The 18,013-nt window shown below is 37.0% G+C and overlaps 1 protein-coding gene across 1 annotated transcript in view; it reads right to left on the bottom strand.

Moving 5' to 3' along the window:
* The window catches only part of LUZP2 (leucine zipper protein 2), a 335,801-nt gene that overhangs the window by 40,892 nt on the left and 276,896 nt on the right, over positions 1–18,013 (bottom strand). Inside the window, exon 9 of the mRNA XM_040980287.1 lies at positions 13,681–13,845. Coding sequence (XP_040836221.1) covers positions 13,681–13,845 — 165 coding nt within the window. The remainder of the gene's footprint in view (positions 1–13,680; positions 13,846–18,013) is intronic.

Genomic DNA, 18,013 nt, shown 5'->3' with positions numbered 1-18,013 from the left:
TGTCACATAATGCAATGCAATTAATAAAATAAATTAATGAAAAAAAAAAAAGAAACTGGTTGTCTCTAGGAAACTTATATGTGGTCTTCAACAAAGAGGAAAATGTGAGTATAGTGCAGGAATGTGGAATCTGTCAGATTTCCTTTTTGTGAAGTATACTTGCCTGAAAAGTCCAATTAACGCATGGAATCCACTACCATTGGATTAGACTGACATGCTAAAATAGCCCCCTTTCTGGAAACATGGGACTATTCAAACAGGTGGTTTGACTGAATGACTGCCAAGAGTTTCTTATGTAGAGTCATGTTGGATCTTATTCCACCCGTTTTTACTCTTGTCACCAGAATGCTAAGACTGTCATCGGAGCTCTTGAAGCTTTCTTTTGCTGCCTCACAACTCTCTTCCTTCTTATTGCAAATACATTCTCATTCTCTGTTATCTTAAAAACACAATTGAAGGAATGGTGTTGTCACCTAAAAAGTAAAGTCTCCACCTGCAGCGCCAGCATCCATGTGAGTGTTAGTTCCTGCTCAAGCTGCCTGGTTTCTGATTGACCTCCTTGCTACTGGCCTCTAGAAAGCAGCACTTGATAATCCAAGCACCTGAGCACCTGTTACCCTACTGGGAGATCCAGGTCAATCAAGCTCCTGGGCTCTTACTTGGGTCTGGCATTGCCATCACCATAGCAATGCACTGGGAGATTTCGCTGACATTCAAACAAACAAATCTTAAAAACAAACAAACAAACAAAAAAATACTTAGTTGTCCAAAATTTCATTTTGAAATATGAGATTATAATCTAACTTTTTTTTTCTTCTTCCTTATAGCATCAGGATATTGTCGTTTTTACTTAATAATGGTCTTTAACTGGGAAAACTTGTGAACCATCAGCAAGGAAAATGATTTAAAGGTACTTAAATCTTATCTTTCAATTCCAATTTCCTTGAACTTTTGGAATTATCTTTATACAAATGCTATACAAATTTTTACAGTGTTAGAAACATAAGCAATTCACAACATACTTAAATACTTTAAAATGAGAATATCAGTAATTTTCTGAGCACTGTACATTTTCAAATAAGGCTTTGATGTACCAGACTTGACATAAGAAACTTGGGTTCACTTTTACTTTTACTGTTAAGTAAAATGGCTATACTAGGTTTTGCTTTATTTATTTTGTTAATGAAATATCTTGGATCAATTTTTATGAAACTCTAAATCAAATATATTATTAGTAGTACATTATTGAGCAGTTGTAAGGGAAAGCTTTATGAAATTTAAAGTGTATAGAAGAGATCAGGATGTTATCATTCCACAAATGTAATTACTTTTAAAACAGTGATCAAAGAACTGCTTATTAGGACTCCTCTTGATTGCTCCCTTCAAAGACACCAACAGCAACTTTACATTCTGCAATTAAGCTTACATATGTGTTTAATCAGGTTGAGAGAATATGTTTATCATTGAATATCTGATTTTCTCTCCCGTGGAAAATTTCCACGATATTCTTACGTATTTATCTTGTTTCAGATCATCCAGGTATTTGACATGTAAATTGAATCAAATCAATAATAAATTCATCAGATTTATAGCCAATCTGATAAGTCCCATAATAGTTACATAAAAATAAATAAATAAACAACTACCTCATGAGAGCCAGCTCACTATTCTGTGACTGCAACTGGAAACCTGTAATGAGTATAATCTATAAAAATGTAATGTATGTTATTAAGTTACCTGTCATCTACCTACCTTAAGTGTATTGCCCACTACAATAAACAGCAGCAGAGTTAAAATTGCATGTATTTACTGTTATTTTTCAAAAATACACTCTTGTTATGTAAAAAGATAGAAAAAGAGAGAAACACTTAGAGTATAAGTGATGTTATTTACTTCATAATTTAGGTAGATATAGATACTCCAAAAACATTCTTATTTATAATATGTACTGAAATGAGTACACCAAGTTGGTCATGCATAATAAAAATTCTTATGTCTACAACACAGTTTGGAATCCCAAACACACTGCCTGAGATTTGAACCAAATACTTTCATTCTCGAGAGCTACAGAAAGCAGGGTTCCTAATTCTAATTTTCTAATTTTCTTTGAAAAGCTTAAATCCAACTCACAGTGCACTAAGCTTCAATCAATACAAAAGCCATTATCTGGTCTTTTATCAATGCTAGAACAGCAACTTTAAATCTTTTCCATTGTTTTGGAAGTTATTTTGTCTAAATTATTTGTGACTACTCAAAATTATTTTCTCCTTGAGAAGCTGGAGGCTTTGGTGAATTCTTCTTCAGAGACAGTAAGTCTGAAACAACACTCTGTCTGATTGGTTTCATGTTATGTATGTAGAATTGTTTATAAACAAATTTCTGTTTTATTGTTCATTAGTGGTAATAACAGATCCAAACCCAATAGTTTGTCATTTACATTCTGAAGATTGGATGTACTGTATATTTTATGTCATGCTTTAAACTTGAATTATACAGATTTGTTTTTATTAGGCTCATTGCTTCATATTGTAACCTTTGTGTCACAAAAGAATAATAAACACATTCTAGTTTAATTATTCCAGGTATCATAGATAATAAATTGTTGACAAAAAATAAGGATTTTTTTTTGTCATTGATTCACTGGGTTCCTAATCTATATTTTAGCACTGAATATTTAAGCATGACAAATGGAAATCAGTAAAGGCCACTAAACAGAAGAGAGAAACCAGCATTTTCAGCTTCTACCGAATAAAACTTGCCGATGCCTTACAAAAATCACTTAAAGCAGTATATGCTAAGAACAATAGAAACGTCTTCTAAATTCTCTTAAAATTGAATATGACATCATTTTGTCAAGTAATTCAGAGATTAGCCCTACCTGTAACAAGTATTTTGATGTGTGAAACATTGGAGAAATCAAGATGAGTTCAATTCAATGGCACATACAGATTTAAATTTGCTTGAACATGCATGAATTTGCCATATTTCTACTGATTTATTTTTTTCCACTTTTTGGGTATTTTTATGGTTATTTTCCATGATATGATTTTGTAAGTATAGGGATTTCACTGCACACACATGTCTCCTTAATTCCTCTTCATTTTGTCTCTACCTTACCTTTATTTTAACATATATCATGCCAATTAATGCTGGCAATAATGCTTGACAAACTTCACTTGAAGCATTACTTAATTGGATTTCATGTTTTACAATTTTAACTTCTTTCAGTCAGTTGACCGAAATATATTTTCTATTGTATTTTTCTCCTTAGTATTGTCAAAAAAGCTATGATACTGAGATCAAGCTATTGCTGTAAATATTCATGTGGCAGGGGAAAGCAACATTTTCTAAGGACATTTCCAGAGTCCTAATGGCCTCATTTTAACTGCCCTGTTAAGGGTCATTAAGTTGTATCTTGTCTCTCATCTGCCTATTAATGTATCAGTGCTTCCACTCATCTTTCATAGATTATTTTTCTAAGATTTTATTTCTATTCATTCTCTAACAGATTTTGTTTATGTTCCTTCTCATGTCAAAATCCTTCCCCATAAGCACATTTGCTGTCCTTTCTGCCTCTTCCAAGCTTATTAATGTTTATACCACAGATCCGTATTTCATACCTTCAAAATATTTTCCTAGCTTTCCCTCTGTTACTGAAAATGCATTCATTCACTCTCCACACTACAGAGAAATCCACCACCTCACTACTTCCCTTCTCTTCACAGTCTCCTTCAATCTTTCATTTCCTTATCTTTATCTCTGCTTTTTCATAACCTACTCCAAACTTAAGTGCTTTGCATTTCTAGAACTTGATCTTTCCTTCTATACTATCATTCCTTACCTTATAAAAATAAAATTTGCCAAATAATTTTATTTGCTCGATACATGTTATAACTTTAAATCCACCTTCTAATTGCTTTGGTTGCCTTTTTTTATTTTTAACATTTATTTATTGGAAAGGCAGAGTTACAGAGAAGGCAAGACAGGGAAAGGAGTTATCTTCCAATGGGTGGAATGGGTGAGGATGCACAAAGGACCAAAGGAGGAGCCAGGAGCTTCTTCTGGGTCTCCCACGTGTGTGCAAGTTGGCAAAATTTGGGACCTTCACTACTGCCTTCCCTAGCCATATGAAGGGAGCTGGATGGCGGGGTTAAGCAGCCAGTACACAAACAGGTGTCCAAATGAAATCCCTGCACTTGCAACATGAAGCTATAATCATTAAGCCATTGCACTGGGCCCAAAAGTTAATCTACTTAAAACTAAGCAGTTCATATTTTTCTCATTTGAAATTATTAGATTCTCAGTGACATATAAAAAATATATGAAAAAAGAAAAAGGAATAAAATATCCTGTATACATGTATTAGCTCCACTACAGATGTTCTTTTCCTCAGAGAGTTCACAAGAAAATAGTTTTGTAAATAAAGTTAACCTAATTAAGAATATTAGACCTGGTATGATGGGCTTTGAAGCAACGTGTTCATATCTGTTGTATATAGACCCAGAACTGGGATTGCTGGATCAGAGGAAGGTGCATTTTTCTTTTAAAGAGTTCACCCTATTATTTTCCGCAATAACTGTTCTATTTTACGTTTGCATCAGCAGTGTAGAAGAACTCCCATGTCTAGACATCTTTGCCATCATTTCCTACTTGTTCTTTTGGATAATGCAGGGGTGAGGTAATATCTCCTGGTGATTTTGATTTGCAGGAGACTTTTATCAGTCTTTGAAGGAGACTGATTTTAAAATTTTATTTCACATATTTGCTTGCAATTTGCATTTCTTCTTTTGAAAAATATCAAGATTTTTTTTTCCATTTTATAACTGAATTGCTTCCTTTTTTTCAAAGAAGTTTCTGGAGTTGTTAACATATTTTGGAGAGTGGCTACTATCTAGAATAGGCATATTGCAAATATTTTACAAGATGTGTGTCTTGGACCCAGTGAAGCAGCCTAGATGTTAAAAGTCCTTGCCTTGCATCCCTCACAATCCTGTATGGGCACTGGTTTTTCTCATCAGTTCTACTTCCTTTCCAGCCCCAATTGTGGACAGAGGGAGGAATAGAGGATGGCCCAAAGATTTGGCAGTCTCTCCTCTCTGTAAAATCTGTCTATCCAATCAAAATAAATACATTCTTAAAAAAAATATATCTTTTGCATATTAATATTTACATGGCAATTATAAACTAATGGGAAAAAACCTTTAAATGACTAATTCTTTTACAATGGAGACAACATGAAAAAGTATGTGCGTGTGTAAAACTTAAGGAATATCCGAGAAATTTTAGTGATGATGTATTAAAGTAAAATAAAATGGAACCTCATGGAGTATCTTTTTTTTTAAGTTTTAGTTATTTGAAATTAGGAGAGAGAGACTTTCCATCTATTGCCATCAATTGGTTCACTTACCACTTCTCCCAAGAGTCACACTTGACTAAGCTGAAACCAGGAATCTAAACATTCAACCAGATCTCATATATATTACAGGAATCCCAGCAAAATTTCCAAAACAAATATTTTGTTCCTATTCATTTTAAGCTTAGAAGATTCAAGTACATTCTATAACCATATTGCTATCAAATTGTTTTTGAAATGTCCTTTTGCTAACCTTATAGAAATATCCAGGTTATCTAGTTCTGTACTGACATTATTATTGCATTCTTATATTGAATACAGGAAAACATATGAAGATTTAGATGCAGATCATTCTTATGTACAAACCTAAACATAATCACAAAAATAAATCAGAATCATTGTGTGTACATTTAATATTTACTGGTTGAAATGTTTTTAATATGGTTACACAAGTATTGTATATTTTCAATATACATGCTTATATAAAACATGAAAAGCATGACAGATTTAACATGTCAAAAAAGTTAGACCTACTGGGGAGTAATCAGTCAAGGCATGAAGAACTTGTGGGCCAACAAAACGAAAGAAATGAAATTTGAGATGTAATATAGTTTATAAAATATTTTAGACTCATGTCCCAATTTTTATCCTCACAATGACCTTGGACATAGGAAATATAAAAATATTTTTATATCATAGAAAGGATGCTGACAGATGGTAGATGCAAGAGAGAACAAAATGATTAGGTAATCAAAGAGAGCAGGTGGAAATGTCACTGGGTCATGACCTGACCCACTCAAAGTCTGTATTCCTGGATTAATTTCTGCTTCAAAGTTCTAAAGTTTCCAAAGCATCTGATATCTTTCAAAGTTGTTTTCAGTTGTGTTCCAGGAGAAAGATGCAGTCAATAAACAGCCTGTACTGGTCTGAAACGTTTTTTTAGATTTATTATATTGAATTGAAGAGTAGAGTTACAGAGAGAGAGAGAGAGAGAGAGAGAGACAGTTTGAGGTCTTCTTTCCTTTGGTTTATCCCCCAAATAGCCACAATGGCTATTGCTAGGCCAGGCTGAAGTCAGGAATCAGAAACTGTTCCTTGATCTCCAAAGTTTCTAAATTCTGTACGTATAAACTTATAATCAGATCCACATGTTATGAGAAACATATTCCCTTTGTTAATTCATTTCCCTTTCAAAATAAGAGGTATCTGCTTTGTCTTATTAATGGAGTTATAGATTTTGAAATTATTCCCCTAGTCTCCTCATTTGATGCAAATAAAAATGTACTGTATTATTCATTATCCTAAATATATGCAATGTCATACATATTCTGTTTTTGTCTTAGCTTAAATATAATGGAAGATAAGTCTACAAAATACAGCAGAGAAGAGCATGTGTCCATCATAATCATTCCATCTCTTACATCATACAGAAACATGCTCAAGTTATTTCATGTTTTGTGTCCTATGAGGCTTCTTTTTAATCAGTCTCTTCAATTCATCAATTTTCAACATTAACTTGCCACAAATGGATGGCACAATGGCTGCAAATGTGATGGAGGTCAAATCTTTTTTGTCTTTTCATATGTCCTCACTGAATTCCACTTTCAAATGTACATTTTCTTTTTTTGTTGTTTTGTTTGTTTTTATTATTATCATTATTATATTTTTGACAATCTTTACATAGTTAATGTGGGTAAAAAGGTTCAAGGGCTATAAGAAAGTGGGGAAGACTATTATTTCCATATTGTTTCCTTCATGTTTAAATGGGGTATTAAGGGAGAAAGCCCACCCACTTTCCCACCCACCCCAGGGCCCACATGTAAGGTATGCTCCCAGGTTCTTGCTCAAGTGGTTTTTATAGTTCAACAGTTATGAACCTCTGTCAATCTTGCCACTCCAAGCACTATGAGGTCTTTGAAGAATCCACTGATTGACACAGTCCATCATAGAGTCTCTGTTTGCCTTGTATTTTGCTGCCAACATAGCTGAGATGGTTGATTGACCTGTTCTGTCTTCTTTTCTTGGCTAGTGTTCTGAGTCCAGCATTTCAGTTGGGGAAATCTCCAAAGAAACTCTGTCTGAGGTGTTCTCAGACCAGATTCTTGTATTTACTAGCAGGTACAGGGCCCGGCTCAGTCCATGGCCCTGATTAGCTAGTAGTTGTGATCGCTGGGTTGATTCTGCTTTCAGCCCTGACTTCCACTCGAACCAGTGGGTGTTGCAGTCCAGCCTGGTTCTGCCCAGCACTTTCTCAGCCTTCACATAAACAAGTGGGAGCTGCAGCCTAGTCAGAGCAACCCACAATAATCCCCACCACTCTGCCCCACATTGGTTTGCCAGTATGTGTAGCAGTGGTCCAGTCTGTCCCACACCCCATTTCACCCCAGCCTCTGTCCTGGTTTTCATGTCCTCCTGTAGAAGTGGTAATCCAAGAGGGATCAGCCCACTATTTCCCTCCCAGGCCTCTCCCACTCCTGGATTATGCACTCTCCAGGTAGTTCTGTGGTTTGACTTGACAGAACTAGCCCCTAGTGCCAGCTTCTGCCAGTTGATGCTGTGGCTAAGCCCAAACAACCCTTACCCATTCTAATTTTGCTTGCACCAGTGGGAATAATCAGCCCAGCCTGGCTTTTCCCAGATGTACTCCACATGAGGTGTACAGGTGTTATAGCCCTGCTTAGTCTGGTCTGCCCCCATTCCAGCTCATGCTCTCCAGCAAGAGTAGCTGTCCAGCAAAGGAACCACCCCTTATTCCCCTGCCGGCTCTGCCCCCACCTTTCCTGGTACTCATGCTTGCTGGTTGGGCTCTGTGGTCACTTCTGGCACAGGTATTCTCAGCTTGGCATTCTGTATTGTGCACTAGTTTTATTGCGACCGTACAAGGCTCGACCCACACTGTTCTGGTGCCTGGATTTGCCAGTGGATGATGTGAACAGATTCAGCCTGGTATGCCCCCAACTCATGCCATGTGTATGCCAGTGGGATAATTTCCATTCCGTGTTCTGGGTTGTTCCCTATTGTGCTTCTTGTGCTTACCTGCTGGGACTGTGTCCTGCCAGAGGAGTTGCCCAGGCTCCTCCTCAGATCCTCTCCCAATGCCAGATTTTGCCATATTAGTGGGTCCATGAGCCAGCCCTACTCAGTACACCTCCTGTCTTAACAGGAACAGTGGCTTATCCTGACTGGTCTTCAACCCAATCCGGTCCTTGTTGTTGGATATTTCAGCCCAGCCATGGCTCGACCATACCCACATATGGCTCGCACATGGCTCAGTAGGGGTTGAGACCTTGCCTAGTCCATCCTACATCTACCCTGGTCCTCCAGGACACCAGAGAGTGTTGGAGTCTGGCGCGGTTTAGTGCATCCAATCCCAGTCCACACTTGTGCTAAGGAGACTACAACTGTTTCCCATTCAGAATGCAGCCCCCATTCCAGCCCACCCGCCCCTTGGTGGGAACCTCAACCCAGCTATGGTTGTCCCCCTAGCTCCCCAACTAGGCCTGTTCCCAGCCACAGATCACACGCATGCCAGTGATTGCTCTGACTCAGCTTGGCACAGCCCCTCACCTGTCCTGACCTCTGCCTTAGACACTGTGGCTTAGCGTTCCTGGCTCATGCAGACCAGTAGGTAGAAGAGACTAGCTCGGCATGATCTGTGCTCCATCCTGGCTACTAGTTTCGCTTGTGGGCTAAGGTTTGCTCAGTCCTGCCCAGTCCACATTGTTCCATTACCAACTCACACATTACCCAGATGTTGGAACTACTTTACCCAGCTTGTCAGACCCCTAGGTCTGGACAACAAGTTCACCAGTGGGAGCTATGATTTGCCAAGGGAGTTTCCCAAGTTCCTCCACTTAATCCACTCCCAGGCCCAGTTCTCATACATGCCATTGGGTTTTAGGCCAGTGCCTGACACAGTCTTGCCTTCATTTGGCCTTGTATGAGCTGGTGAACGTTGCAGCTGGCCCACCCCACACCCTATTCAGGATGCACATTTGGGTGCTGCTGCCCTGACCAGTGCAGACTGTTGTGGGTTCCTTTACCTGTAATTGATAGCAGGCTCCTTGCTCACACCTAGCTTAGTCCATCACCACCCCATCTCTTGAGCTAACCAGTGGAGCTAGAATTTCCACAGGGTTTGGCCCACATATCCCTCATAGAATCTGGCCCCTCTTATGGTTCCAGTGCTAGTTAATGTAATGGCCCTGCTTAATGTGACCCTTCTCCTGATCCATCAACATGTCAGGTAACAGGATATGATTCTGCTAGACAAGCCCCAAGCCATAGCTTTTGCATGGACTGGTATTTGGTGGTCAGCATTGTTCAGTGATTATAAGTTTTTCAAAGGAAGAGTTACTGCCATTGCAGATCTTTACGATTGCTTCACGTCCTAGAAGCACAGTGGGTTCAACCTGGAGCTACCTAAGCAGCAATTCAAAGAATCAAAACTCCAGAGCTCCCCAGCTGGGCAGCCAGCAGGTGGAGCCTGGGGCCAAATGGTGCACTGGCTGCCCAGGGACAGCTCACCACGTGCACATGTTGGCTGTCGTCTGGGATCCAGGCATGAGACACCCTGTCCTGAGACCCATCAGCAGCTGGGAGGCTGCTGGAAGTTTAAACTCCCAGGCCCAAGGTTGCCCCCTTCCCCAATCCCATTCACTGCCCAAAGAGAGCAGTGGGTGGGTCCCGGACCTGCCCAGTCATGGAGACCTCCCCCCTCAGTGTACTCACCCCAAAGGGAGCAGCCCCTTGGGCCCAGGCAGGCCCAGGGACAGCTCACCATGTGCACATCATGGCTGCTGTCTGGGATCCAGGCATGAGACCCACCCAAATGTACATTTTCTTGAAAATACAAGTATTTGGTTTTATGGAAGATGCTCAAAACTTAGCATATTAAAAACAAATTATTTTGCCACCTCACTTAACACCTCTTTCACATAACAGAGGGGAAATTCAAGCATTTATAGCTATTCATAATTATCTCCCTTCATGCATCCCACTTACACTATATTGTGCCAATTTTGTGCCTCGGTAATAACTGGAATGTCATTTAAATTTTCTGCTCAGTACACCATTATATTCCACATGGGTTAATGAACTAGAATGATACTGGTTTATTAGTTTACACTCCAGTTAGGACCATTTAGCTTTGCTCTTTATCTCTTTGTAGAAGCATTATTTTACATAATAAATATATCATTTCATAACACAGACATAATAAGGATATCATATATTGTGCACTCATATTTATTTATCTCTTTAATAATTATCTGTAACTTAAAGCTATTTGGAATATTAAATTCCAAAAACTACAACACACTAAAAAAGTATGATATATTACTAGAATATCACTTTCATTTTCATATTTTCTCTACTCCAAATATTCAGCTACTGTCTCTAAAACTCAGTCTTGTGTCATTTCAATTTAAACATATACACCCCCAACCCCAGGTTCTGGTATATAGGTTGGAAATCATTGACTTGAAAATAGTCATTTAATAAATCTCATGATACTTATTTTCTGACATTGGTAAGTAGGACATCTTAGAAGAAGAGAGATGCACAGAAAATGTCATTTAGAAATGAACTCTCTAGAAACATTATTTTTGTCACTGAACACTGTCAAGGAGATCAATGAGCTAAGCAGAGTCATCTCTCTTAAGGAGAGAGGCACGTGCAGATATCACTGTATCCAAGGTGCTTCTAAGGACCAAGAGCAGTAAACACTCAGCTGTCAAAGAGCTGAGAGCAGATAACAATAATTCCAACTGAAAGTATAAGAAAATTCACTTAAAGCACAGAATAAGCCTAACAGCTGGCGGAAAAATGCAATGACAGAAAGGAAGCTTACAAAGTTGATTGAGCTTACGACCAAAGGAGTCGCTACCGGCACACTCCAGCATAAAAAATAAAGGAGTTAAAGAAGCATGAGCATAGAAATTGTTTTCAAGCTTTGTTCAGTCAAGTAATGTTGAATTCCCTCTGTAATAAATCTATAGCCTTTAAAATTCACAGGGGATGAAAAAAAAACTTTCAATGATGCATGACTCTATATCCTGTAAGAAATAAAAGTTAACATCTCCAAGGGGATATTTTGGCCTTTCTTCATATGTGGACTGAATCACGACTCACAGATTTATTGAAGAAGGGTTGAAAATTACATAGGACAGGTGAATGTTTATGAGACCGATCAGATGTCATGAAAAGTATGATGAAAATTATTATGTTTAACGTTCATATAATAATAACGCTTTGAGTCCGGCTCTGGGGAAACAAACAGAGAGACGCTAAGTGATATCCTTGCACAGCCCTGAGTCACACACAACATAATGACGTGACTGAAAATAGTAGCACGGAAAGTGAACAACTTAACCTCATTTTAAAGTAGCTTCTTCACATGCAGGTAAAAACATTCCACGGCTGAAGCATTTGTTTCTCCAACACATAGGCAAATCACATCGTATCACTCATAATCTTTAAGATATTTATATTCAAGGTATTCAAAAAAGAGATTAAGTCACATTATACATAAAATGTAACTTCTGCCATAATTTAAAATATTAAAGTATGGAGAAACCATAAACATCGGATATGCTTTGAATGCTAATCTGCAAAAGAGAATGCCATGTAGCATTAACTTGGATTTATTGAACTTAGATTTATTGATCCACATCTTCAGCAATCTGATTTTTTCTGTTATTGTTTTTTGAAAAATGAGAGATCTCCAAATCATGCTCATTGGAATGTTCTCTATCTTTCTCTGTGGTAAGCAAAGAAAAATCATGCATATTTATTGTTTATTTCACTGACAGGGCACTTACTCATACAAAAACACATTAAAGGAGCAATTAGTAATTTCCTCCACATATTCTAGGTCATTAAAAGGCCCAGTATGAATAATGGGTTTAAACAAATTCATTTTGAGGCGAGTATATGTGAAACATGCCCCTGGCTCTGTGTTTAAAATCACCACACTTTGAGACTGGCACTGCTCTCTTCCCTCAGTTAACACGAGGCGGCGTCAAGCTGTGGTGTCGTCACAGCCTGATGAGAAATTGGAAAGAAATGTGCATCATTATTGCCTTCAGGAAATGTATGCAAGATTCCTCATGAGCTTAAGCGGTTATTATTCATACAGCTTTCTGAAATGTATTTTAAAAAAATACTGAACATAGATTTCTCATAGAAATGGCAGGAAAATATAAATGAGGAACATAGTCTTTCTGTGCATTAATATAACCAGACAATAATGTCATGGAAGAAAAAATATATATTTTAATGACAAAGAAACATCTTACGATTTCATAATAAAAAGACAGCTAAAGTCAGTGGAATCTATAAATGTACTATCTATCCATTTAAAATAAAAAGAAAGAAAACAAAGCATTAAAAGAATGCTCTTGTCTCACACTCTCCTAACCTACAATTTGTCCTTATCCTGCTTATTTGTGAATATAATATCTCAGCAATAAGCACTAAGAGAAAAAAAAAACCTTTAACAAAATCATTAATTTGCATCCATGGTTCTCCAGATTTCAGGGCTCACCAATAAAGATTTGCTTTTAGAAGTGGAGCTGGCATGCACAGAATCCAATTTAAGATATTGCCTAAGCCACTTATTCTCAAAATTATATGCATGTTAAAATATCTGTGGATTTTTTTTTAAAAAAAAGGTATTAACTACTGGAATTCTTTCTAAGGTGATCTGATTTAACAGATCTGTGAGTGGATCCCAGGTGCTCAAATTTATTATTTAAGGACCTACGTACCACCGTTGTTGAGAGCTATTAACTTTTGAAAGCACCTTTTGAAGGTTTAATTTTAAAATTTTATAATTTGTGATAACTATATTTTCAATATCATATATTGGTGGTTACTAAATGCATTAGAAGTCTTTCTGGAACTTAAAATATTTTGTTGGGTTAGTTAGTTATTTATTGTAAATAATAAGGTTAACTTAGAAAATAGACAGGCTCTGTTCTAAAAAGATGGTCTCTTACATTGTTCTTCACATGATAGGGAAAATTTTACAATTCCGCATACTGTGTTGAATTTATTCCCCAATGTTTCAAGTAATTCAACAACCTACTCAGATCCCTTCTGTTAACTGTTACCAACCAATACAAATGCTATCAGTTTTCAAATGTGATTGCCAATTTCAAAGATCCGATTATTGTGCGCTACTTAAGCACAATTATTTCTAGAATTGATACAGTTTATTGTAAGACCAATATTTTGTAATCTATCTTATTATTTCTCCCAAAATGACATTACACTAAGCATAATCCATCAATCCATGTTACTTTAAAAGACACAATAAAACATACCTTGCTCTTTGTCCTGACGTCCGGAATCTTAGAGGAGGTTGTCCTGGGTGGAAGCAACATCTGTGTTGGGTTCGATCCAATTAGACTCAAGGGGGGTGGTTGATCCCGAAAAACAGATGTCAGACAAAGTTGTACAGTCTCCTTCATAGCCTTTATTTGTGACTCCTGAAAAAAAAAAAAAAAGTAGGTTCCTTTCAACATGTGTCTGCCTCCTACAGACTTTCTACCCAGCATCCTACTAACACAACAGGAAGGCAGATGATGACTCACCTACGTGAAATTTATCACCCACAGGGGAGACACAGATTGAGCTCTGCTTCCTTACTTCATCCTTGCCTACCCCAGGCTGGGCAAGCATCTGGAAAATGACCCAGCAGACAGACGGTCTCTCTCTTTCTCTCTCTCCTCTCTGTCTGTTTCTCATTCTATTATTCTGCTTTAAAATAAGTAAGTCAATTTCAACAAAAATAGAAAAAAATCCCTAGTAATGTGGGCCCCTATGTTCCTCACGTTAACCTTTAAATCTATTTTGAATTTTAATTCAAAATTATAAAGAAAGAAACTTGTCTCCAACAAAATTCATTCCTTCTGGACCTTGTTAGGTAGTCGGAATTAGTTCAGTGTAATAATAAGTGCCAATATTAACATTTTCTTGTATTATCATAGGTAATACTATATCTCATGTATTTTCCTGAGAAATAATTTTTGCTATTATTCAGTGAAGAAAAGATTAAAATGTTCACACAAGTAGGTTAAATTTAGATCACAAGGCGGACAGGCATTTCCAGCTTCCATCAAGTCCGTAGTTTCCAATGCTAGAAATGTTCTGCAAATTAGTAAGATTAACAGGTAAATATGTGTTTTAATAGGTTGAGAACAGATGAAAGAAATATCCTCAGTTACTAAGATGAAGAAGCATAAAACATTTGGAAACACACAAGGGCTGTTTCCATGGCAGATAATGCATAATGTACAAAGTGAACATCCATAACAATGAAACAGTGTCATGGTAACACGCATGTACGGACATGGGATGTGACCTTTGGACCAAGAGAGATGAAGAGAAGGGTGAATTTCCAGAACCAAGATCCATATGTGGAATTTCCCTTTCAGTGCTTCTTGAATCTGGAAACAGGAAAGCATTTTGTCCCTGCCTGACAAAAGGATGTATTTCAATGAAACTGCTATTTTATGCAAGGACCATGAGGACATTTGAAGCAGTTCATGGAAACATCAAGCCAAAAATAAATTTCACTTGATAAAAAATGCTTTTTTAATCCCTGCATAATTTTTCACTGCACATACTTTCCATGAAAGTTTTGAAGAGTTCCTTACATCTTCATGTTACTATTTTGTTTTTGCCTATTTTTAAAGCAGCAGTGACTGAAACAACTGGAAATTGTTAGAAATAGGACATATGTGAGTTTCATTTTCATTCATCTTGTCCTGTCAAATTAGCAAGGACAAAAATAAAAGCCTTGTGCGCGTAGGATGGAGAAGAATAGAGCAGGAGAGACGTACGGTCCATGATGACATTTATTTTTATTTGTGTATTTTTCGCTCAACATGGTGCTTTGACATGCTAATCTCAGTTCCTGTAATCTTCCTGCTCCAATTCACTGCGTTTCTTTGTTCTACCTCTTCCTTCCTACAGAAGCTTCTATCAACATATTTCTAACATATATTTATAGAGAAATATATTTATGTTTATTTATTTACTTGAAAAGCAGAGAGATTGAATCAGAGACAGAGAGCTCCTGTTTGCTGATTCATTTCCCAGAAGTCCACAGTCGTTGGGACTGGTTCAGATTAAGCTGTGACTTAACTTAACCTACGTTACCACACAGGGAATAGAAATCCTGATACATTAAAGAAAAATAAATAAAGAGCTGCTGGTCCACTCACTGAAAGATTGCATCTGACATCAGGAACCTTTCCCTTTTGGATTCCAGAGTGCTTGCAGCCTCTGCTGTGTACCATTGCTACTGGGATCACGAGCAAAGCCAAGACTTGTACCCAAGCAATCCAAGGCAGGATAAAGATAGCCTATCTGACACAGGAGCAACTCAAACGCATAACCCCTACTGCCTGTGTGTTCAAAATTTCATATGTAAGGCTTAGCACAATTCCTGATACAAGAGACTCTCACATTTTTATTAGTCACGTGAAAAAAACTCAGTTGAAAATTCTTTTTTTGCATGTCAGAAAAAGAAATTTATAATTTATTAGAGAGAGAGAAAGAAGCAATGTTGCCATTTTCTCTCTGTATTAGCTCTTTGCATCAGTCTTGACTGACCATTTAGGGCATTAAATGTTGTAATGTGAGAAAATTATCCAAATGGTATTAGCAAGTTAAATAGTTTTCTTTGCATATAAAAGTGAGACAAAGGAAAGACAAATAAATATACCAGAAAATAAAATTCAGACATGTCTTGCATAACGACTAACGTTAGTTATTAAAATGGCCTTGAAATGTGGACTTTCAATGTCTCATCATGAGAGAAGCGCTGTATGCTGATTTGATAGACAAACCACAAATGGTTAAACTCAAAATAAGCACAAAACAGCATCAATTACTGATTTAAATATCCATTCTCACTAAATTCTATTTAAACATAATTTTTAATGAATCCTTAAAGGAGATGTATGATCATGTTACAGTTTTAATTACTTGAACTTTGATGCAATCATTTTCCTCAACAGGCCTCCTGATACTGCCGGAATTAATAAAGTCTTCTCTTTTGGCTCTCTGTTTTTTTTGCTTTTTTTTTTTTTTTTTTTTTTTTTTAGCAAAAGCAGTTTTTCCGAGAGGAGGAGAGACAGAGAGATCATCTGCTAGTTTGAGGTCATTCCCCACTGGCCTCGCAGGCCACAAGCAGGCAGTTGGACAGGAAGTAGAGGATCTGTGACATAAATTGGCACCCACATGGGATCCCAGCACGTGCAAGGCGAAGGTCGAAGGATTAATAAAGTCAATATCACATAATAGGGTATTTTTAAACACCGGTTGTTTCATAGCCATGATACTGAGTTATCTTTGTAAATTTTAAACTGTAATTAATGCCTTAGCTTCTAGTTCCTTTTCTTTCTTTCATTGTTTTTAATTTTTTTTTTCTTTTTTGCCACACCATATGTGCCCTCCTGTTTTACATGGTTTCATTTCTTTCAAACGCTGTAGATTTTTGCTACCACATATCATAGAATGATCATCAACCCTTTCCTTACGTGGTCCTCATTCTATCTAATTGCCATTGACTCCCTCTAGCTTAGTGGAGCCCTGTACTAATGCTAGTCTGGGTTGACTTCATCCAGTGCCAAAATCAGGTGCCAGACAATCTCTAACCTTACTGGAGGAAGTCTGTTTTGCAACTATAGACTATGCCTCACTGTAAGCTCTGCTCCAGCAACATGTCCTCTAATAAAACATTATGTATACTCTGTACAGAATAATTTTCAACATTTTACAAAATGTTGTCTTCTCAGGTTAGCATTGTCATTGCCCTGTCTTTCCTAAACTTACACCAAGTCATTTTGCCACTTGATTCTTCCCTTGTTTCTAAACTAGTTGCCGTAACCTAATTGTGCCATGTGCCACCATGCCCTTTACCTAGACACTGCCTGCTCCCTGCCGACAGACAATGCTGAACTTCATCTTAGAGAATTTACAAGTGCTATTTCCTTTGACTGAAGAATCTTTCATCCGATAGCTACTTAGTAATCTGCCACATAAAATCTGTGTCAGCTCCTGTGTTACTTTTTGTAAAACCGTCCTGATCACCCTTTGCAGAAATGCTCTAGCTGGACAGTCTTTACCACATGTTTTATTTTTATGTTTTATTTAGCCCTTAGCATCATTTTATATTATCTTATTAATACATGTTTCTTTCAAGCAAAATATAATTTCTTTCAGAGCTGGCAGATTTTTTTATGGGACATCACGTTTCTAGTCCAACAAATATTTGCTAAATGAAAAAAAAAAAGAAATATCTCTAGTGAATGTAGCATGCAGTTCTATTATATGAAAATAATAAGAACTTTTTTCATTTTTCTCTATAGAATAGGTGATAAATTTCAAAAAAGTGATTTTGCATTTTAAATTATAATAACAAATACCCTATGTAATATGAAAACTGACAAAATTATTGTTTACATGCACATTTTCAGCATGTGCATGTTTATGCTTTTCACAGAAAAAAATAAGTCTTTTTTCTAAAATCTATTTGCTCTAATGATAATTATGCCCCTAATTTCCAAATACTAATCAGATGAAAATTGACTTTATCATAATGTGTTCACTTAATTTTTTTACACGAAGATGTTAAATTCTCAGAAA

Source organism: Ochotona curzoniae, unplaced genomic scaffold, assembly GCF_017591425.1.
Source record: "Ochotona curzoniae isolate NIBS_2020 unplaced genomic scaffold, NIBS_Ocur_1.0 contig_3432, whole genome shotgun sequence".
Lineage (NCBI taxonomy): Eukaryota > Metazoa > Chordata > Mammalia > Lagomorpha > Ochotonidae > Ochotona > Ochotona curzoniae.
The sequence above is the reverse complement of the archived record's forward strand: the minus strand, read 5'-3'. Positions and strand labels throughout refer to the sequence as shown.